We start from the raw sequence: 23,555 nt of genomic DNA, 5'->3' as shown, positions 1-23,555 counted from the left end.
GCGGGCGAGGCCGAGGTGTCCTAGGCCTGGCTTGCATCCCCAGCTCCCGGACACAGGGTGGCAGGGTGGAGGGGGAGTATTGGATGTTATAAAGAGACAGTCAGGGAGAGGTAGAGTACCTGGCAGGGGGAGTGTTCCCATTTAACTAGAGATGTCAGTATGGTAGCAGTGTCCAGAGGGAGTTCCCGCCCCAGGCAGTCGTTTGTGCTACGTGCGTGTGTGTGTGTGTGTGTGTGTGTGTGTGTGCGCGCGCGCGCGCGCGCGCGCCCCGGTCCTGACCCTATGCTCTTTTGCTCAAGGTCTGTGCTCCACCCCTTGAGCCACAGCTTCACTTCCAGTTTTTTTGGTGGTGGATTGGAGATTTTCCCGCTTGGGATGCTTTTGAACTGCGATCCTCAGAGCTCAGCCACCTAAGTAAACTGGGATTCCAGGCATGAGCCACCAGCATCCGAGAGCTTCTTAAAGCGATCTGAGGTGGAAGAAGGTAGGGTAGGTCAGCGAAGGAGGGCCTGGTGGCTTAGATGAGTACCCAGAACCAGCGAGACCTGCCTGGCTTTGAGTCTGAGTCTTAAAAGCTTTCCACAGTGACTGGCTCTGGCAGCTGAGAGGAAAATTGATCTCTCTGGCTGCTCAGCTAAGAACACTCTGCCTTGATCCCTTTGTGATGCTGTAACAGAATATGTGAGACTGGATCATTTACAAAGAAGAGATTTAGCAGGGTGCTAAGGGCTCGTGCCTGTAATCCTAGCTAGTCAGGAGGCTAAGATTTGAAGAGTGCCTCACTACACAGATTATTTTTTAGATAAGGTCTCATTTATTGCCCTGGCTTTGGATCCGCCGATTTTAAGTTTCCCATTGTAGGAGAGATCACAGGCGGGAGCCATCCTGCCCAGCTTCTTCCATTTTCTACCCAGGCTAGCCTGGAACTGTGATCCTGCCATTCTCAGCCTGCCATGTGGTTCAGGATGACAGGCACAAGACATCACACCCAGAATGGGTTGAGAAAGGGTCTCTGGGACTTTTCTATCTACCTGGCTTTGAACCATGGTCCTCTAGTGCTTTGCCTCCGTGCAGTGTGCACCACCTCTGTCCCCCCCCCCACCCCAGCACAGAAGGGATGAGATGTGCCAAATGCAAGAGGTCTTACATTTACTCACATGCACACAATTGCCCTTTCCTTCCCATACACTTTCTCCTCTGCAAATAGTAACGTGTGCAAAATTCATCTTTCCTAACAGGGGTTGCTATGCAATATAGCCACCAGCTTTTCCATCCTCACGTCCCAATTTGCCCTCAGCCTCTGAAATCCGGTCCTTTCTGTGGCTCCCGCAAAGCTCGCTGACCATGGGTCTGGGGGTCCCCAGGAGCCCCCACCTCGGTTTCCCAGAGCCTGGCACAAGGTGGGCGGGGGCAGTTGCTCCCTGGACATTAATAGGAAAACGGGACGCTTGGCGTGCAGGATGTGTGAGTCTCGCTTGTCTACACTGGCTTTTTCTTATTTTCGTTTGAAGGATTTTAAGCCTTTTATTAGTATCCTAGTGTTTACTTGTTTTCATCACTTGTTTGGTCGTATTCCTGTCTTAGAGTTTATTTATCCATTTTGCAGGAAGGGTCATAGAGGCGGGGGGGGGGGGGGGGGGGGGCGGGGAGGGAGGAAGCCGCTCCGGGCAAAGCCTGGGGCCCAGGGTTTCAGCCGCCACGCCCGGGAAGGAGCTCCCGCCTCTCCCGGATCCGAACACTCAAAGGCGGGCGACGGCGGAGGGATCCTGGGCACACGCACGCGCCACACACACCTCACGCGCTGATTGGCTGGCGAGGGACTGAGCCCACATCGGCCCAGGCCGCTGCGCCGGGAAAGGCTGGTTCCAGCGCCAGCCAATCACACGGAGTTCCGGTGCGTGGGCTGCGCCAATCAACCAATCCGAAAACAGATCCTACAAAGGGCGTGCCCAACTGGAGTAGGGCAACGAGGCGGAGTCACCCGAGCGTTGTCGCCTTGACAACTCGACTGGGACTGGTCAGTCCGGTCCACCACCCAATCCCGCCCGTCCCGAAACTCCCTGGAGTCCGGGACCCACCCGAGTTGACACCTCAGGTGCTGCTGGAAGGATTGGTGCTTCTGAAGTGCCTGGGGAAAGTTTGCGCTTCCGTTTGTGTGGTCACACGGGTCCGGAAGGAACCCAGGGGTCCAGCCGGAGAAAGCTGTATGTAGACATTTTGTGCCAGACCTGGGGCTTGCTCAAGGCTAGCGCTCTACCACTTGAGCCACAGCTCCACTTCTGGCTTTTAGGTGGTTGAAGATAGAAGTGTCATGGGCTTTCCTGCCTGGGCTGGCTTTGAACCGTGATCCTCAGATCTCAGCCTGCTGAGTAACTGAGATGACAGACGTGAGCCACTGGCCTGTTTCTATTTGAGCTTTTTTTTTTATTATTTTAATGTATAATTATATTCCATAAGAGCCACCCATTAATATCTCCACTGATATGAGCCCAAGAAACCCTGAGAAGACACACTTTCTCTGTGAAGAGGGAGACTACAGTGTGTTTTTTTTATGGAAGATGGTGTGAAAAGTCCTGGAAAAGGAGTCACTTGACCTTGGACCGAGTTTATCAATCTCTCTGAGGCCAGCGTTCCCTCCGGTGGGGCAGATAATCTTCTTATAGAGGGATTGTGTAACTTCAGCAGTGGCAGGTGGAACAGGCCTGGTTAATGAGAATAACGCTGGGGCTCCCAGGCCCAGACCCCCATCCTGTGCGAATTAATTGTTACAAGTCTAGGGAGTCAGCACCAAGGTGCATTGTTCCCAACAAATGTGCATTGAACGCCTGGGTCCAATGAACCCCCTCTCTGCCTCCCCTCCCTCCTCTCTCCTTTTCTTCCTACTTTCCCCCCCCTTCCACCCCCTCCAGGATATGGAGAGTAAGGACTTTTCCCACTGTTTGCTTCAGGGACTCAATGGAAGCTGTGACATGACTTGTCCTGGCTCCATGCATCAAATCCAATGCATCATGACACATGTTTCTCCAGAGGCCAAACCCAGATACCATGGCTGAAGCTTGGAATCCTAGAGATCAGGACTGTGGTCCAAGGACAGCTGGGCATAAATGCAATATCCCATATCAGTCAATATACGGACTGTAGCACACACTTGTCATCCTAACCACATAGCTCCAGGCTGGCTGAGGGATACTCCCTGAGACCCTGTCAGAAAAATAAGACAAGCTGGACACAGGTATTAATTCCTGAAATCCTAGCTACTCAGGAGGCTGAGATCTGAATAATGCAGTTCAAAGCCAGACTGGGCAAAAAAGTCCGAGCTTTTATGGCCAAGTAGTAAAAATGTTGAACTGGAGGCAAGGCTCAAGGTAGAGCAGCAGCCGTGAGCAAGTAAGCTTAGCCATCGTTCAAGGTTGCTGAGTTCATCTGCAACTGCAAAAAATCTAACACACACACCATGGTATCACCACTGCATGTCTAAGTTGGGGAAAATTGCCCATGCCTGTCTGATAAAATATAATTAAGTCAGTATGACAAAATCACAGTAAACAAGCTGTGTAATTTTCACAATATTTTAATTCTGTTCTGAAATCAGTCTACAAATATCTCTACATAATACCAAAGCCAGAGATTAATAAATAAGTGGAATGTATATATTGCTTTGCAAAAAAAATGATAAGCCTAATATACATTTGTCTCTATAAGATTTGTAGAACCAGTTTCTCAAGGCGCGGGGCAGCATGGTGCTTGCACACCCACACACGAGGCTCAGGTAAGATGGCTGTCTACTGTGTCAAAGCAAATACTATAGAAAATCCATAACCTGATAAAACTACACAAAATAGGTACCCAATTGAGTTCTGTACCTCACAAATGTGATTTCCAGTAAAGAGGGTTGAAATTGTGCACTAGTCACCATCACAAGAAATCAATTTAATTACAGTATTCAGAGATTTAGCACACATGCAGGTTAGACTCACACAATGATATCTGCAGTGAACTAGGACATGTGAGATCACAGACACATTAGCTGCCACAAGCTTTCAAGAGACGACATGGGTGACTGATTGGCTGTGGTGTTTGTCCCACTGACAGAGGCACCAGCTAGGCACCAAACAGGGACGAATCCAGCATGCAGAACTTGCCTAACACATCACACTGATGGCTGTCTGGTAGGGATTGTAAGGGGTCTCTCTTAGAGTCCCACCAAAATGTATCTAATTGGATTATTCACAAGGAAGGAACAGGGAATTGCTATGACTCAAATAGCCATACACAAGAATTTAGCACAATGGTGACACGTTTGAAAAGGAAAGGTTGCAGGCCAGAGGTGTAGTTCTGGAGTAGAGTGCACACCATACCCTGGGTTCATTCCCTGGCACTGGAAGAAGGGCTGGGAAAAGGGCAGCTGACCCTCATTCAAGTTGGATGGCAAGTACTGGCTCCTGTCAGTGAGCTGAAAGATCATCACCAGGGAGTCATTACTGGTCACATATCCAGATGTCACCTATGAAGTAGCAAGCCAGGCATGGTGACACACACCTGTGATTGCACCCTCAGGAAGCAGGCAGGAGGAGAGCAAGTTCCTGGCCAGCCTGGACTACATGGAGAGACTCTTGGGGAGAAAAATGGCTGAGGCAATTTAGAATGCTCCCAAAAACAAGGAGTGTAGCCTTGTTGACATCTGACATGGAGAAATGCAGTTTGCTTTGTAGAAGACAGCATCTCACTATGGAGTCCAGGCTAGCCTTCAACTTCTGATCCTCCTGCCTTTGCCTCTGGAGTGTGCAGGCAGGAGCCACTGTATTCCTCTGCCGGTCTGCTGAATCAGGGCCAGATGAGTTCTAACACCATCCTGGCAAGGCAGCCACTCAGTATGGTGAAACCAAATGATCCTCCCAGCTCCCCACGGGACTTGCATGTCCTCAGCACCCAGAAAGGCTGCTCCCTTCCAGCTGACTCCCCAGCCAGCGCATCCTGCACCTCTGGGTTCACACAGCAGGGATGGCCTGCTGTGCTCCTTCTTTAGGGGACCTGTATCCAAAACCTTCTCATGAAGCCACGCACTGGCGGCTATGCCTGTAATCCCAGCCACGCAGGAGGCTGAGGTCTAAGGATCGTGGTTTGAAGCCAGCCTGGAGACTTACCTTTGACTAACGAGCCAGAAAGTGGCACTGCATCTCAAGGCACAGAGTACCAGGATTGAAAAAGCCAAGGCCAGGCCAAGTTCAAGCCCAGATCCTACACAATAACAACTTCTTTCAGAATCTTTCTGATGGCTTCGTTTCTGTGTGGTCACTCGGTCACCTTCGCAGGATCTGTGACCACCTGACCAAGATGCTGGGGGCTGGAGTACAGAGACGAGGACCCTGAAAGGTGGGTCAGGCCAAGGGCAAGCTAAGGGAAGCTGACCCTGTATTGTCCTGGCTCAGATCACAAGGAAAAGATCCCTCTCTGTCCCAGACCCCAGCCACTTGCCCATGGGCTCCTCCCTCTCTCCCAGCTCCTGTGCCCACCAAAGCCAACATTCAACATGGCACTGAAGCACGGGGAAATGAACACTGAATATACCGTTAAAAAATATGACCCTTCATTACAACACACCCACAGCAGTTGTCATGAAAATGTTTTCCTATCACATTCCTACATGAAGTGTAGACTAATATATTCTATAACCTTGAAGATATTTAAAAAAAAAAAAAAAGGCTTCTCTTCAAGGTATGAGATACGGTACAAAAATACATTTTCCCACATACAAAAGAGAGGAGAGGGCGGGGGAGTGAACCTACAAGCTTCCAGAGCACAAAGAAGGAAAAGAGACCATCCCTGACTCAAACTCATTCACTCAAACATCCCACGCTTTATGCGGCAAACACCACTCACAAGTTTCATGGAATATTCTACCTTGGAGTGAGGATCCCTAAAAAAATAAGACCAGTCTGTGCCAGTGACTCAAGCCTGTACTTCTAGCTGTGCAGGAGGCTGAGATCCTCATGCAGGAGGCTGAGATCTGAGGATCTTGGTTCAAAGACATCCTAAGCAGAAAAGCCCTGGAGACTCATCTCCAACTAACTACCAAAAAGGAGAACTATGGCTCAAATGGTAGAGTGAAGAAGCCCAGTGAGCCTGCCAGGCCTTGTGTTCAAACTCTGAGTTCTCTGATAGCTAAACTGGAGAAAACGGTGCCCATTTCTGATGGCATTTTTCAGCCTATGTCTGAAGTCTCAACCCTTTGGCACAAGACACTGGCTTGTCCTGTCAGGCCTCAGGCTCCAGGTGGGAGAGGGGGAAGGGAAAGGTAAACCAAGGCAGGCACGATCTGCATCAGAGGAGCCCCACAAGGGCAGGGTGCGCTGGCTTTGTGCACACATTACTATCTTAACACTAGTCTCACCCAGACAACACTGGCAACACCATCTTCTGGTACCTAAACAGTTGAGGGCATGCTGTGGCCATTGTTCCTAAGTATTCTGTACCGTGTTCAAAAAACCACCTACAGGACCTCAACGGCTAAACTGGAAGGGCTTCCGCCCAGAACACTGGCATCTCATGTCCTGGGTAAGGATCATCCAAGGCAAAGTCCAGGCATGGGGGGCAGGGGGTAAATCCACCAAGCGATCTGAATACAAGAGTTGGGGTACCCATTGTGTTCCCCTGAAAAAGACAAAGTTTCAGAAACTTTCTCTGAAAGATTTGCATCTGTTTCCCAGATCATCACTACCACACACTCAGACTCAAGGTCAACGTCTGACAGGTGACCAGGGCCGGGCATGGCCTATAGGGACAGTCACACCTGGGCAGCCTTCCGGCCTCAACCTATAGACCTGAGCGTCCTGTCCTGACCAGGCCCTAAGCAGAAATGCTGTGTCACCAGCCTCAGGCCCAAACTTTGCCCAGGACCTTGCTACCCACCAACAGGTGTTTCTCTCTGACCCAAGAGAATATCTAAACACAAGCCCCACAAGACTCTGGCCACAAGCGAGGAACACACGTGACAGATGCCATGCCAGGAAAGCCATCCCTACCTCCATGGCTATTGGGAGCCCAGGAGCTCTGCATGAAGAGACAGAGGCTGAGTCTCCTTAGCCGGGCTAGAACTCTGAGCCGGCCAAGAAACACACAGATGAAAACAGTCTACAGAAGCACTTTCTCACACAGACATCACTGAAAGACAGAAAAAGTGGAATGGAACCAGATTCTAGAATGCTCTTCAAGGCTTACCCAGGCGGTTCTCGGCATCAGACCCCGCAGACACTTAGCCCTGTGCTTATACTTTCCTTTTTGGAAATGTCAAGGTTCAAACACATCACAGTATAGGGGAAGAAAAGAATAAAGAAAAATAAAAAAAAATTTTAAAGCCAGGGCTCTTCCTACTTATGATCCCTTTCTTCATTTAGCAATATGACCATGGAGTTCAGCAGGGTCCCCGGGGTGGAGCAGAGTTTGCGTCCCATTCAGAAGCTCAACCATCCACGGTGAGACATGATGCCACTCATTAAGTCAACATGAACCCCAAATGACACGAAGTAAAGCTCACCATTTGGGGATGTGAAGATGACACACACAGACCTCGCCCACCAATCCTTCCTCTTTAAAACCCAACGTTGGCATTTAGACTTCTCTTAAAATGTCAGCCCAGCAGCCTGCTCCCTTGGAGGCAAAGTTCTAATAAACCCGACTCCATCTGCCTTTATTTAAAAACCTTACAAAAGATGTATTTGTCAATGCTTGAAAAAATTAACTTTATGTTCTATGCACAGATAAATGTCTCTTCCTGTAAAGCTCCTAGGGTCCTATGCTTTTGTTTAGAAACATCCTCTCCACTAACAAGACTCAGCATGGAGTTGCAGTGGGCGATCCTTCCAGTCTTCTCGGCGGGTCCTAAGGATTGGCGCGCAGGCTCAGCAGGCGCCACTTTCTTGCTCAGTGCTGTTTATTAAGATTGGGGGGGGGCCGGGGGGGTGGTTGCTTTCCTCCTCTTGTGTCTTCTGGGAGTGGGAGCTGGTGCCCGGGGACCCAGCCGGGCACCTGACCTTCACTTGTCCTTGGAGCGGTCCAGGCTCTCCAGCACCCTGTTGAGGCGGATATTGAGCAGTCTGACCTGGTTCTCCAGGTGGTCCAGCTTCTCCTCCACGCTGGGGGTGCCCCCGCCGCCGCCCGGGCTGCCCCGCCAGTACACGCCCATGGGCCCTGTCATGAAGTACACGGCCACCACCAGGCACAGTGGCAGGACGGCATTCTCAGGCTCTCCCTCGTACTTGTGCAGAATGTACACACATGACATGGAGAAGAGCACCACGCGCACCAGCCAAAAGAAGCGGCCGAACACCAGGTGCAGGATGCTGAAGGTGAAGCCCAAGGTCAGAGACAGGAACCAGTAGGCCAGGAGGACCACGCCGACCAGCAACAGGGCCCGTGCCGGGCTGTTGGACACAGAGGCTGGGCTGAAGTACTGGGACAGGTTGGACACTGCGAACAGAGCACGGAGCAGACATGTCAGTCACCTCAACTGGGAAGGAGGCCCCTTCTGTAGAGGCCAGAGCAGCTCAGCTCCCCACAACCCAAGGAATGGAAACAAGACACCTCTGACCCCCCAAACTAAGCTGTGAAGAGACACGGGCAGCCCTGGAAGACTGCCTGTTCTTGCCGAGTTACAAACACCTTTCAAGCCGAGTGTGGTGTCACATGCCTGTAATCTCAGCACTGGGGGGACTGATCCATAGTGAGGGATACACACTGAGACAGTCTCAAAGACAATAAATCAAGCACCTTTCACAGTGGGACAGATCTGGTTTTTGAACACAGTAATAAATGTGCACAGCTAGCCAGGATAAAAAATATTTCCCAGCCTCGCTTACAACTATATAACTAAGTTCTGGCCAAGGAGTAATGCAACAACAAAATGTTCTGCAGTAGTTTTAAGGAGTTTCCTATGAAGTATTAGCCAGGCTATGGTGGCTCACATCCATACTCCTATATGCAGAAGGCTGAGATCTGAGGATCATGGTTTGAAGCCAGCCTGGGCAGGAAAATCTGTGAGACTCTTATCTCCAATTAACCACCAGCATATCAGAAGTAGAGCTGTGGCTCAAAGTGGTAGATCACTAGCCTTGAAGGAAAAAAAAAAAAAGCTTAGGAACCCCAGGCCCTGAGTTCAGGCCCTAGGACTAACAAGAAAAGAATAATAAAAGTAGCAGTTGGGCTCCAGTGGCTCACGCTTGTAATTCTAGCTCCTCAAGAGTCTGAGATCTGAGGAACAAGGTTCAGAGCCAGCACAGCCAGAAAAGTGTAAGACTCTTAGAAAAAAAAAAACAGAAACATTAAAGTTGGATTAGAGGCATGGCTCAAGTGGTAGAGCACCAGCCATGAGCCAAAAAAGCCAAGCAAGAGCATGAAGCCCTGACTTCAAGCTCCAGTACTGGCACCAAGAAAAAAAAAAGCCAGAATGTGCCTTTTACCTTCTCTCTTTCTGCCTGCTGGAATGTGGCTGCAAAGGCTAGAGCTGATGTAGCCATCTTGGGCCGTGAAGGAAAGGAAGTCACCTATGTGGGTAATAAAATGGAAGGTGTCTTGGTCCTGAGGACAATGTATGCAGCCATCACACCTGTAGCCCCTCCTCTGTGAACCTGCTCATATTAGGAAGTGACAAGCCCCTGTTATTTAAGCTACTTGGGGTCTCTTATTCCTGAAGCGTTCCACAAGAAGAGAGTGAGACGTGTGAGTGGCACTTCCCATAGTCCCGGATCAGGTATATTTCAAACAGAACCTGCGCGAGAACAGAAAGGTAAATCTGCGTCGCAAAGCCACTGGAACTGTCCACTCTGCTTCATCTCTGTTCACCTGCTCTTCCAACGCCAGCACAGATGTACACACATCTCATCAGGCGTCTTCTGAGAATGCAGACATCTTTGCCTGCGATCCTGGCTACTCAGGAGGCTGAGATCTGTAGTTCAAAGCCAGGCAATTTATCTCCAATAAGCTACCAAAAAGCTGGAAGTGGAGCTGTGTCTAAAGTGGTAGCTACCTTGAAGGGCAGACCGAGGCCCTGAGTTCGAGCCTCAATACAAGAAAGAAAAAAAAAAAACAGTCGAGCATAGCAGTTACATTAATTTCTGATTTCAGACTGAATTTTTGGGGCAGGGATGTCAGCCTGTACCTGAAAACTGTAAGACACCCAAGAATGATTGTACTGGTGTTTGACTACTAATATACCCATCAAAATCATGTCCACCCATTTCTTTTGACTTGACTTTTGACAGAGACAGGCCTCACTACATAGTCCAAGCCAGACTCAAGCACACGGCCCTCCACCTCCCATGTGCTGGTATGACGGGCATGCACCACCATGCCGGGCCTCACAGTCTGCTTCTACTGGACTGCTCTAGGCTGAGGATTCTCCACTTTAAATGCCACCCTGAGGAACGATGAAGAACAAAACTGGCACACTGAGCTCAAAGTCTTTGCACTAAAACAATCCTCCTTTGCACATGATTTCCAGCGAAGCGTTCTGTATCAGAGTAGCCAAGCATCTGACACAATCCCAAGGCCTCTGGACAGCTGGCAGCTGGCAAGCATGAAATACACCAGCGAAGGCATGGAGGGGGTCCTCTCTCTCACATGACCCCAGCTCCGGTTGCAGGGAAGCGGCTGCATCCCCAGTGCTGTGTCCCCAGGGCACAGGCAGGGGCCAGATTGCACACCATTGCAGGGTTTGGCTGACTGTTGGCTCAGCCAGGTCCCCAGAGCTATCACTGCTCTCTCCACTCTGCAGCCTCTGATTCTACCAGAGCCCAAAGTAGCACTCCAACTTGTCTAAGGTCTTGCTAAGGTGCAAACCTAGGGTCCTACCCTCAAAAGGGGTACTAGGAGGCCAAGGGACAAGTGGTACCCCCACCGATGTGGCACTGAGCCCAGATTTGACGTGATGAGATGCAGGCACAGATGGCTGAGGCAAGGTCTCCTGCAAGCGCCCAGTGACTCTGGGTGTCCCTGGGCTTGAGCCCCCCTTCCATCTCCTGGTGTCTTCATGGGATCTGCTCAATGCTTCTTTGTGTCTCTGCCCAAACTTCCCACTTCTTATAAGGACAAAAGTTATCACATCAGGGCCCACTGGGGTCACTCCACCAAAGACACCTTCAATGAGCATGCTCACCCCCACGGGCATGAACTTGAACCCATCTTCTGGGGGCTAAACAGAACGGTCTTCCCCTGTGAGCCTCGCAGCAGCCTGGAAGGCTGGGGAGGCCCATACCCACCCTCCCACAAGGGAGTTTTTGTTGTTTGGTGGTGGTTGGTTTTTGAGATAAGGGCTTTCCTGCCCAAACCAGAACCTCAGATGGCAGCCTCTTTTTTTTTCTTACCAATCCTGTGGCTTGGGGCTGGGAGTATGGCCTAGTGGCAAGAGTGCTTGCCTCGTATACATGAGGCCCTGGGTTCGATTCCCCAGCACCACATATACAGAAAATGGCCAGAAGTGGCGCTGTGGCTCAAGTGGCAGAGTGCTAGCCTTGAGCAAAAAAGAAGCCAGGGACAGTGCTCAGGCCCTGAGTTCACGGCCTAGGACTGGCCAAAAAAAAAAAAAAACCAATCCTGTGGCTTGAACTCAGGACTTGAGCAATGTCCCTGGGGTATCTTTTTGCTCAAGGCTAGCGCTTTACCACGAGCCACAGCACCACTTCCAGCTTCTTCTGTTTATGTGGTGTTGAGGAATCAAACCCAGAGCTTCATATATGCCAGGCAAGCACTCTACCACTAACTATATTCCTAGGCCCAGATCTCAGCCTCTTGGGTAGCTAGGATTATAGGCATGAGCCACCAGTACTCAGCAAGTTTGGCATTTTAATTCATGTGGGAACCCGTAATTGCAAAGCCCTAAGGTAGGCCTTAGAGAATTGGAACACCATTCTCGGTCCCTTGCCCAGACAAGACCTATTGTGCTTATTAGCATTACAATGGTCAGTTCCCCCCCCCCCCACTCCCCCCCTCATGATAATCCCAATCTTCACTAGACCTTGGAGCTTGCAGGTGACCTGTTAAAATTGGCTATTTACTGCTCATCTTCACATCCTATTTTCTGGAAGTCACTAAACCTAGGATTGTTCCCCCCACAGTGGTACACTTATCACTTAAAGATGGCTACCTTGTTTTCTGCACTCCTGTTTGATAATGAATAAAATCCCTGTTCATGGGACCCTCTGGATCAGTTGCTGGAGTGAGGCATCAGATCCCCTGGCACCCTGAAACCAATTCCACCATCCGGTCTCCATCATTGCTTTGCTCCAGGCCTTCCTCCCAGCTGCAGCAGGACAAGGCGCTCACAACCGTTTGCAACAGATTCATGCCAGACAGAGACATCCACAGTGACCACACACCCCTGGCTATTACACTGCCAGAGGAATGAGGCTCAGCCTGTGGCTTCACAAAGAGAAGCAGAAGGTGGAGCCTGGTCACCCAGCTGGTGCCTGATGCCCTGGGAGGCTCTGCTTTTCCAGGGACTACAGTGCTCCTTCCTCACTCTGGCAGCCCGTGACACTGGGTACAGCTGCAGGCATCCTGGCAAGGGTGGCAGAGATGCAGAGAGCCCCTGTGTGGACTGTGGAGATGAGGCCAGCTGAGGCAGGAGGGGCACCCTGCGGGGGGAATCAGCAAGAGCCAGGACCCCCCCCCGCAGGCTGGGTAGTCACAGTGGGGCCACAAGTGGACAGGACACCAAAGCCAGCACATGGTAGGTCTCTGGCCAGGTTAGCCTCTGTCCACCCTCAGTAGATGCCTTACTGGCACCTCTACCTCTCCACCAGCCATGGTCAGGGCCACTGCCCTCCCTGAGTGTGGCTGGGCAGGGCAGGCCATGTCAGTTCTCCTCCTGGCTAGCAACGTGGGCCCACCACAGCACAATCAAACTGCACCATGCATTTGCCCTCCAGGCCCAAATGGCTTCTTGCCCACCACTCCCACGAGCCCCCAGGATGGCAGGGCTAGAGCACCAAGAGCCAGGTCACCTGGCTCCCAAGGCTCCTAGAGACAGCTGCCATCGCTATGTCCATGGACACCCAGGCCCACAGCTGCCACTGCCAGGACATGCATGGCCCTCGGCCTCCTGGGGTCCCTGCAAACACCTCCTCATCTGTGAAATCCCCACAGGCCAAATGCCCAGCGTCTCAGCTCCCACCAACCCAGGGCTTCATCCCATGGGCCATGTGGTCTGCCCGAGAGAGGGCACCTGTATAGCCCACATGGCCCTCGTTCTACATGGGATCCAGGAAGGCTGGGGCCCCACCACCACTAATCCACGCAAACCCCAAAACAGACACTCAGCCTCCCACACACCACCCAGCAGCCACACAGTGAGACAACACCTGTAATCCCAGTGCTCAGGAGGCTGAGGTGGGAGGATAAGGAGTTCAAGGTCAGCCTAGGCTATTCAGAAAGATCTTGTCTCACACAAAGCAAAATACACACCCTATAACACACACAAACACACACACACACACACACACACACCTACCGTCAAGTCCAAGGGCATCCAGGACCTCCATCCAAACTTTCCACAGTGCCTCCACAAACATGTCCACTCCCAACACGAACCTCTCTGTCAGCCGGGTCAAGAACTGCAAGAATAAAGAATAAGGTCACCAGGACACCAACCAACACATACTTGTCTCCCAAAACCACCCAAGCAGTGAACCTGAGTCCAAGTTCACACCTCCCAGGAGCCCACACTCATACCACACAGTCTGCCAGGTAGCCAGAGTATGAACTCCAACTCAGCATGAGTAGACAGCAGGCACAGTGTCCCACTTTGCCAGATACCACAAAGTGGCTGCCATAGTGCTTGCCATTTCTCCTAATCCTTCTGCTATGAGTATTGGTCCTATCTCTGCTCTCCTCTGCCTGGTTTTGAATTTCTAAAGACCAGGATTTTCTAAATCAATTTCTGGAATCTATCAAATTAAACTGAAATGAGTAACTCATGAGATAAGGTTCTGTACCAAAATATCTTAGTCAAAACTGTGTCTTGGGGCTGGGGATATGGCCTAGTGGCAAGAGCGCTTGCCTCGTATACATGAAGCCCTCGGTTCGATTCCCCAGCACCACATATACAGAAAATGGCCAGAAGTGGCGCTGTGGCTCAAGTGGCAGAGTGCTAGCCTTGAGCAAAAGGAAGCCAAGAACAGTGCTCAGGCCCTGAGTCCAAGGCCCAGGACTGGCAAAAAAAAAAAAAAAACTGTGTCTTGCTCTGTTCTTTTGCCTTCACAGTCCCTCGGGTAGCTGGAGGAAGCATGAGCCCCTGCGGTAGACTCTACCATCCAGGAATTTCAGTAGGCAAAAGGCATGATGCTGACCAATGGCTAATGCAGTGTGGAGGACATGCTGCTAAGAGAACATGTGACTGTAAAGCAGACGTCCATCTTTGTTATTAAAGTAATTCCTTTCATTAACACTCATTCTAAAGGGACAGTCCCAGGTTTATTATTTAACTCTAAAAATAGAGCACTTAAAGGGGGGGGGGCCCACCCACCTGGGAATATGGCCTAGTGGCAAGAGTGCTCGCCTCGCATACATGAAGCCCTGGGTTCGATTCCTCAGCACCACATATATACAAAAGGCCAGAAGTGGCGCTATGGCTCAAGTGGTAGAGTGCTAGCCTTGAGCAAAAGAACCCAGGGACAGTGCTCAGGCCCCAAGTCCAAGCCCCAGGACTGGCAAAAAAAAAAAAAATGGTGGGAGGGTATGCATGTACCTGTACTGCAGTTTGAACTCAAGGCCTGAACACTGTCCCTGAGCTTTTTTATTCAAGGCTAGTGGTGCTCTACCACTTGACTCACAGAACCACTTATGGCTTTTTTGCTGGTTAACTGGACGTAAGACTCTCTAGGACTTAGCTGCCTAAGTGAGCCTTGAACCTCCATCCTTGGATCTCAGCTTTCTGAGAAGCTGGGATTACAGGTGTGGGCCACCACGCCTGGCTAATTCTTTTTGAAGCCTGTGACTCCCACACTGGCCAGTGCAGCAGAAAAATGACAGGCCTTGGTGTGAAAAGCAGCGGGTGGCACCAGCTGCCTGGGGCAGGCTGAGCAGAAGCAGTTCCTTCAGGGACTGGAGATAGTACTACTCCTGCCAACCTTGCTGGGCCTTGGTTTCCCCAGCTGGGAAATGGGACCAGGAGACAGTCCACATAAGAACCAGCAGAGACCCCTGCACAGGGTCTGGCACACGGCAGGCAGCCACAGCTTGTCCTCATCAGATCTGCAGGTGGCAGCAAACACACTCGGCACTCACCCAGAACCATGCCAACCAAGGCTCACACCACTCGCCACACCTGCCAGCGGCCCCACCACTCGCCACACCTGCTGGAGCGGCAAACACCTGCCAGGAAGGCGAGTCCAGGCCAGAGGCCTCTTCTCAGGCTGACTTCCATGGGAAGACAGGTGTGCCAGGGACACACACAACAGGTCCCAGCAGATCTGACACCACCTCAGCAGCCGGCTGCAAGCATGGCCCCATCCCCACCCAAACAGAGGAACAACACCAGCTCAAATGCTTCTCATGCTTAAGTGTAGAGCTGGGCACAGCAGCTCACATCTATTTAACCCTAGCTACTCAGGAGGCTCAGATCTGAGGATAGTGGTCCAAAGCCAGTCTGAGCAGAAAAGACTGCAAGACTCTATCTCCAATTAACCAGCAAAAAGTCTGACTGGAAGTGTGGTTCAAGGTGTAGAGCACCATCCGTAAGAGGGGGGAGGGAACCTGAATGAAAGCAGGAGGTCTCAAATAGTTCAAACAGTACTGGCGTGGACTCTCTCTCTCTCTCTCTCTCTCTCTCTCTCTCTCCCTCTCTCTCTCTCTCTCTCTCCCCCCCCCCCCCAGGCCAAAAAAATAAAAAATCTCAGGTTGGGCAACTCAGGCCCTGGGTTGCAGCCCCAGAGCCGCAAACGAAACCCACGAGAAGGGATGACACAGCATACTGGCATACTGGTGACACCTGGAGAGCAGGTGAGGGGTGCAGAGGGATGCCCTGTGCTCCCCACCCCAGGGGTGCTGGGCAAGATGAGCCAGCTCTGCAGGCCTGCGCCCTAGACATCCAGCCAAGCAGTGGGGGAACAGGGTCCTTGGAGCCTGGGTTTCCTGGGCCTTCTCCAGAGCAGCAGGGAGGCCCAGGGGAGGCTGCCAGCAGGCACTGGGGGATGAAATGGCCAGGACCTTCCCCTAGTCCTGATAGTTATCTTATTTATTCTTTAGCCAGCACAGGGGCTTGAACTCAAGGTCTTTAGCTCTCCTTTAGCTCTGGTGCTCAAGGGTAGTGCTCTACCATTGGAGCCGCAGCTCCACTTCCACCTTTTTGGTGGTTCATTGAAGAGTCTCACAGACTTTCAAGTCCAGACTGGCTTTGAACCAAGATCCTCAGTTCTGCACCTCCTGAGGAGCTGAGATTACAGGTGTGCATGAGCTCTGGGTGCCTGGCTTTGATGGGCACCGATGGCCTCAGGGCACACGTCACAATCTGTCTACACGTCACATGCAGTCAGTTCACAGTGACAGGAGAAAAAGCACAGCAAAGTGGCAAAGTGATTTTACTCAAAATACTTGCTGGCAAACTGCAAAAAAAAAAAATCAGAAAATTGTGTGCTTCTTTAAATCAAGGGGCAACTGCTCCCAGAAGAAGAGTACAAAGAGGGCAGCTTCCACAGAAGCAGGTCAAGATAGATTCCCAAGGCACGGTCAGCCCTCCCATTGGAAATTTAAAAACCCAGCTGCTCACCAAGGGCTCACACCAGCCATCCCAGCTACTCAGGAGGCTGAGATCTGAGGATCACAGTTCAAAGCCAGCCCGGGCAGCAAAAGTCTGTGAGATTCTTATCTCCAATTAACCAGCAGAGAACCGGAAGTGGGGCTGTGGCTCAAAATGGTAGAGTGCCCAGGCCCACAACCAACAAAACAAAAACAAAGGTCAATGCCACAGATGGGAGGTCTGGGACACTGCCTGCAAGGTTGGAGTCTAGTCCCATTTCTCAACATTAAAGTCTGAATAAAGGACTCAGAATAAATGTCATCAGAAGAGCAGCCATGGGTCCCTGGGGGACCTGGCAGGGACGTCCGGGGCTGGGCAACTGCCTGCATGTGTGGGACAACTCCAATGCTGTCAGATGCAGCCAGACGCAGTGGCTACTGTTCAAAAAATGCCCACAGGCCATGTGAATCAAGTCCACTGGAACAATTTACAGCAGAACTCTGGTTCAAGTGGTAGAGCACCAGCCCTGACCAAAAAAGAAACCAAACTAACCAAACTTACCAAACTCACTAATGAAATCTCTGTGTGTGCCAGTATTGGGACTTGAATTCAGGGCCTAGGCACTGTCCCTGAGCTTCTGTGCTCAAGCCTAGTGCTCTACTGCCTGAGCCACAGCTCTACTTCCAACTTTTTGGTAGTAAAAGACAGGTCTCACAGACTTCCCTGCCCAGGCTAGCTTTGAACCGCAACCCTTACATCTCAGACTCCTGATAGGATTACAAGCGTGCCTGGCACTACTAAAATCATTCTAGGAAGTGTGATACAGTGGCACAAATCACACTGGGTGTCCCGCAATCCTTCCTCGGTGTAGTTCCAGCAGTTCTCATCACCTCAAAGGAGACCCCATATTCACAATGATGAAGTATTTCCCACCACCCACTCAACCCAGCCCTGCTACGGCTGTACAGATCTGGGCATTTCCTATCACTGGCCCTGTACCTCACGGCCTGAGTCTGGTCTCCACCCTCCACTGTCTGCAGATGCTGGGTTCTCTTGAGACATGCCTTAACTGTCTGTACATTTCAGTGATGGGATGAGACGTCTACTCTAATGCAACTCTGTGCCTTCGCATGTGACAGACACTGTCTCTGCATGTGAGTAAATCTTGCCCATGTTTATCAATAATGTCAAGAAAAGCTGTTTTTCATGAGGCTTTTTTTTTTTTTGGCCAGTCCTGGGGCTTGGACTCAGGGCCTGAGCACTGTCCCTGGCTTCTTTATGCTCAAGGCTAGCACTCTGCCACTTGAGCCAGAGCGCCACTTCTGGCTGTTTTCTGTATATGTGGTGCTGGGGAATTGAACCCAGGGCTTCATGCATATGAGGCAAGCACTCTTGCCAGTAGGCCATATCCCCAGCCCAGATGCTGGGTTCTCTATGACAGAACCAAGCTCCACCCCACGAGCTCACCTGCCACAGGTGAGACACTAGGACATGCCAATATGACCGTGGAAAGAAAACCAGAACACTCCAGTGACAGCTGCCCAGTCTTTTTTTATTTATGGGTGGGAAGAAGGGTACCTGCAGTTGAACCCAAGGCTGTGTGCAGGGTAAGCACACAGTCCACTACTGAGAAAACAGGCATACCTACCTCATCTCCCTCCCAGATCTACATGAATGTGATCCCATCCTGTCTAAGCCCTACCTCCAAAGGAAGCACAGAGGGAAAGCAACCAGCCCAGGTCACAGAGCCAGTGTCCAGCAGAGCCATGACCTAACCTATGTCCCATGGACAGCAGTACAGTCAGGACCACAGACAAGACAAGTGTGGAGCAGCAGGTGGGGTTTCTTTAAAGTCTCTGACTTCAAAACCACAGCAGTTCTGGTTGGAACATGTAAATCCAAGCAGGCTAAGACTACAGCCACTAGCATATTCAGGTAGTTCACGCCTATAATCCTAGCTACTCAGGAGGCTGAGACCTGAGATTCATGGTTTGAAGTCAGCTGAGGCAGGAAAGTCCTGAGACTCTTTTTTTTTTTTTTTTTGGCCAGTCCTGGGGCTTGGACCCAGGGCCTGAGCACTGTCCCTGGCTTCCTTTTGCTCAAGGCTAGCACTCTGCCACTTGGGCCACAGCGCCACTTCTGGCCGTTTTCTGTATATGTGGTGCTGGGGAATCGAACCCAGGGCCTCATGTATACAATGCAAGCACTCTTGCCACTAGGCCATATCCCCAGCCCAGTCCTGAGACTCTGATCTCTAACCACCAGAAAACCGGAAGTGACACTATAGTTCAAATTGGTAGATCACTAGCCTTGAGCAAAAAAGCTCAGGGACAATGCCTAGGCCAGGAGTTCAAGCCCCACAACCCATAAAAAGGAAAAACAAACAAAAAGAATTAAATGAAGGCTGGACCTGTGTGACTCAGTATGTGTGAAGCCCTAGGTTCAATCTCCATCACTGGAAAGTCAGATGAAATAACTAAATGTGTTCCTCTATAAAATGCACTTAGCTTTTCAGCAAACTACAACCTCTATCATTTTCATCATCTCTACTGCAGACAGATATATATCCTGGCAGACCTGAGGGAGCTGATCTCACACACACATACAGGTTCTCAGAATATAGCCAGCCATCTCATGAGGTACACCACACCCCTCCCAGTGCAGCCTCCTGTGGACAGGGCTTCCTTGAGATTTCTGTCTGTCTTCCAGACACACTTCCTTCTGCCCTGAGACAAATGGTGCTGCCCTCCAAGGCCTGAGTAGGGTAGTACAGCAAAGTGAGAGGTCCTGGCTCTCACCTGCCCATCCTGAGAGGCTCTACCTTCCCCTGGGCCCTGCCCAGTGGCCTTACCTGCACACCATTTTCCACAGCAGGAACCCCCAGGCATTTCTGAAAAGGTCTGCACCTCCAGAGGCCAGGGTGGGCAGAAGCTGGGCTTGAGCACTGCTCGTGAGCTTTTTCCCTTCAAGGTTAACTCTCTACCACTTTGAGCCACAGTGCTACTTCTGGTTTCCTAGAAGTTAACTGGAGATAAGAGTCTCATGGACTGTCCAGCCCAGGCTGGCTCTGAACCAAGATCCTCAGATCTCAGCCTCCTGAGTAGCTAGGAAGAGAGATGGTCACCACCTCTGCCTGGCCAGATACTAGTTTTCCTAACAGATTTAGCCCATCTCTTCTTTTTAGATCTGATTTTGGTTTTTAATGTTCTTTTCCCCTTCATCTCAAAGACTAACAAATCTTAGGGGGTATCTGAAGGGGGGTGGTCCTGGCTGGGGCTTGAACTCAGGGCCTAAGCATTGTCCCTCAGCTTTTATTTGGCTCAAGGTTAGCTAGCACCCTACCACTTGGACATAAGAGTCTCATAGGCTTTCCTGCCTGACTGGCTTTGAACTGCAATACTCACATCTCAACATCCTGAACAGCAAAGAATACAAGTGTGAGCCATGAAGGCCAGGCATTTTTTTTTCTTTTCAATCAGAAAGCTCTACAGCGGAGGTAAGCAACGTTGACCTGCATCTTGGCCAGGAAATATCAAAGGCTGACACTAATTCAACCATGATTCTGGTTTAGGAAGGCACCAACTATTACAATCTTATAACTGACAATGACAATCTTATGACAATCTTATAACTAAAGGAAAGTATTACTCCTCCATTCAACCGATAATGGAAATGATGCTTGGAGACGAAGCTACAGGGCTACCTGAACCCAAGCTCTGACCCACTCATGAGCTCAGAACCCTAGAACCCCAACAGAGAAAGAACAGGAGGTACAGCAAAGGCACCCACTCACTTCCGCTTCCTGGGGAGCCACAGAGTGGGCTTTGGCCCAGGAGGACGCCCCATCCCACCCACCCGAGGGCCGAGCAGGCGTTGAGCCAGCTCTCCGCCTTGCTCTCGGGGTTCACCCCGTTCCAGGGGACCCCAGGTAAACCAAAGGCTGCCAGTGACTAGCCCAGCAGCACACAGTAAAGGGGGCCAAATCGACAGGTCCAGCCGCAGCGCTCAGAACCAGCCAGAGCACGGAGAGGGCCGGAAAGGGGCCCGGGGAGGACCCCAAGGTCGCAGGGGCTCGGGGTCGCCGGCTGGGCCGGAGCGGGCGCCTCGCTCACAGTGGAGCCATAGAAACGTGGATGAATGAGCGTCAGCGCCCGGGGCCAAGGTCCAAGGAGACGCGGCCGCGTGGAGCAGAGAGCGCGGGGCCGCAGGCCGGGCTCCGCAAGGTGCCGCGAGCGGAGCCCCCATCCCGCTCCGACCCCGGCCCTCTCCCCACGCGCGGCCCGCCAGGCCACCCCAGGGCAGCGCACTGACCGGGCCGGCCCGGGGCGCCCGGAGCGCGGCAGCCCCGCAAGGTGACCGCGGGCGCGGGCCTGACGCCCACCTTTTGCGCGGCGCGCACGTTGTCCTCGCCGAAGAGACTGCTGACGCTCTGGGAGAAGGTGTTGACGGTGCGGCGGTAGCTGTTCTTCTCGGCGCCGCCGCGGCCCCGCGCCCCCTGCGCGCCCGGCGCCAGCAGCCCGAGCAGCAGCAGCAGCAGCAGCGCCGCGAGCAGCAGCCCGGCTCGGGCTCGGAGCCCGCCCGAGACGCGCGCGCCCATGTTCGGCCGCCGGTGCGAGTCGCGGTGTGTGGTGAAGGCCGCTCGCGAGGCCGCCACGGGCTCCAGCCGAGACCGCGTTGGCGCGCCGCGACTCTACCGGCCGCCGCCGCCGCTGCTGCCGCCGCCGCCGCTGCTGCCCCGCCCCGCGCACGGACGCCCGCCCCGCCGCGCTCGCCCCGCCCCCGAGATGCGCCCCAAGATGACCCCGCCCACCACGGGACCTCCGGCTCTGGCCCCGCCCCCGGCTGGCTTGCCCCGCCCACCGCGGGTACCTCAGCCTGGGCGGCCCTGTATTCGTCCTACCTGTAAGCTTTTCCAACCCAAGGGACCGCTCCTTTTAAAGCATATACATATATGTATACATACATACACCTATGTGTATATATATTACATATATAATATATACATACACACACACATATATATATGAGCTGCGGTGGCTCACGCCTAGAATCCTAGCTACTCAGGAGACTGAGATCTCTGAATCACAGTTCAAAGCCAGCCAGGGCAGGAAAGAGCATGAGACTCTTGTAAGGTCCTCTCCCTGAGGGCTACATGCAGATGCCCCCAGCTCATTAAGTCTCCACCCAGTTACCTGGGTAAGCAGCAGACCTGCAGGCAGTTACCTTCCCTTTCCCTGAGGTCACATCCTAATCCACTTGGCCACACCCCTTGCCCCTGCCCTAGATAAAGCAGGGCTGGGTGGGGGTCGCTATCTCTCTCCGGCCAGGGATCATCTCGGCCACAGGCCAGCAGTTCGGTAATAAACGTTCTCTCCTGCCTGAATACCACGTCGCGTTCTCCTTTACCAGCTACCTACTTTAAAAAACCTAACATATATGGTGCCGTGACTTGGATGGGGCGTAAGAGTCAGGACAGGCGGAATTCCCATCTATTTTTCTTCTTTTTCTGGGAGTATCCCCAGTCCTGACAGCCTGTTTTCCGTGAACCGAACTGCTGCGAGTCACCACATGGCACTTTTCACTAATACCATTGCTAGCCTCCACATCCACCTCCACCTCCACACTGTTAGGTCCTCTCCCTGAGGGCTCCATGTAGATGCTCCCACCTCATTAAGTCTCCACCCAGTTACCTGGGTAACCTGCAGACCTGGAGGCAGTTACCTCCCCTTTCCCTGAGGTCACATCCTAATCCACCTGGCCACACCCCTTGGCCCTGCCCTAAATATAAGGCAGGGCTGGGTGGGGTCACTCTCTCTCTCTCTCTCCCTTCTCTCCAGCCATAGATCACCTCGGCCACAGGCCAGCAGTTCGGTAATAAACTTTCTCTCCTGCCTGAATACCACGTGGCGTTCTCCTTTACCGGCTACCTACTTTTAAAAACCTAACAAGTCATAGCAGAGCATCACAAGAGCCCAATAGCTATACCCTTATGAACACATAAGATGATGCTAAGTGAAATGAACTCCATGTTATGGAAACAATTGTTATATCACAGTTGTAACTACTTTCAACGTCCCATCTGTATCTGTAGCTTCTATTATTGATGATGTTCTTGTATCACCTTCCTGTGGTTGTACCTACACTATCTCTGTAATCTTATCTGAGTATATTGGAAACCGTGTATACTGGTATTAGAAGTAGGAAATTGAAAGGGAATACCAAAATTGAGAGACACAGGGTAAAAAAGGACAAACAACTACAAAAGCAATACTTGCAAAACTGTTTGGTGTAAGTGAACTGAACACCTCAGGGGGGGAAAGGGAAAGGGGGAGGAGGGGAGGGGGTATGAGGGACAAGGCAACAAACAGTACAAGAAATGTATCCAATGCCTAACGTATGAAACTGTAACCTCTCTGTACATCAGTTTGATAATAAAAATTTGAAAGAAAAAAAAAGAAAGGTCCAGCTAGTACTACCCAAGGAGGGAAGGAGAGGTCTGGGCATCTCTCTGAACCCACTAAGGGAACACGGTTCCAGCAGTGATCAAGAGGCAGGGGGGTAAGGGCCAGATGTGCCCATCATTCTTGGGGTGGGCCAGGATCAGCACCACCTAGACAGACTTGAGAGGTGGTAAACCCCAGCCTGATCTGAGTCTAATCAAGTTTACACAAACTCTGAGGAATGGAAGAGTGGTGACCCACCCCCTCCTGCCCAAAACAAAGAAGTTTTAAAGATTTAAGAGCCACAACATCAAATGTAATGCTAGGGTCCTTTCTGCTTCTAAAGAAGTCCAGGAAACAGCACCCCAAGTATGCAGTTCTGATTGGCT

The 23,555-nt window shown here is 51.6% G+C and overlaps 1 protein-coding gene and 1 long non-coding RNA gene across 2 annotated transcripts in view; both read right to left on the bottom strand.

The window, feature by feature from the left end:
* Positions 1-4,418: 4,418 nt before the first annotated feature.
* The window catches only part of LOC125349219, a 28,849-nt gene continuing 9,712 nt past the window's right edge, over positions 4,419-23,555 (bottom strand). Inside the window, exon 3 of the long non-coding RNA XR_007210483.1 lies at positions 4,419-5,470. This is a non-coding gene — a long non-coding RNA (uncharacterized LOC125349219). The remainder of the gene's footprint in view (positions 5,471-23,555) is intronic.
* LOC125349218 (BRI3 binding protein) lies at positions 7,252-21,410 on the bottom strand. Its single transcript, XM_048343135.1, has 3 exons — positions 21,108-21,410; positions 13,502-13,604; positions 7,252-8,466 (listed from the first exon to the last, which is right to left on the bottom strand). Exons 1-3 carry the CDS (start codon positions 21,321-21,323, stop codon positions 8,033-8,035), a joined length of 753 nt encoding a protein of 250 aa, XP_048199092.1. The 5' UTR covers positions 21,324-21,410; the 3' UTR covers positions 7,252-8,032.

The sequence above is a fragment of the Perognathus longimembris genome, chromosome 3 (genome assembly GCF_023159225.1).
Source record: "Perognathus longimembris pacificus isolate PPM17 chromosome 3, ASM2315922v1, whole genome shotgun sequence".
Classification (NCBI taxonomy): domain Eukaryota; kingdom Metazoa; phylum Chordata; class Mammalia; order Rodentia; family Heteromyidae; genus Perognathus; species Perognathus longimembris.
The sequence above is the reverse complement of the archived record's forward strand: the minus strand, read 5'-3'. Positions and strand labels throughout refer to the sequence as shown.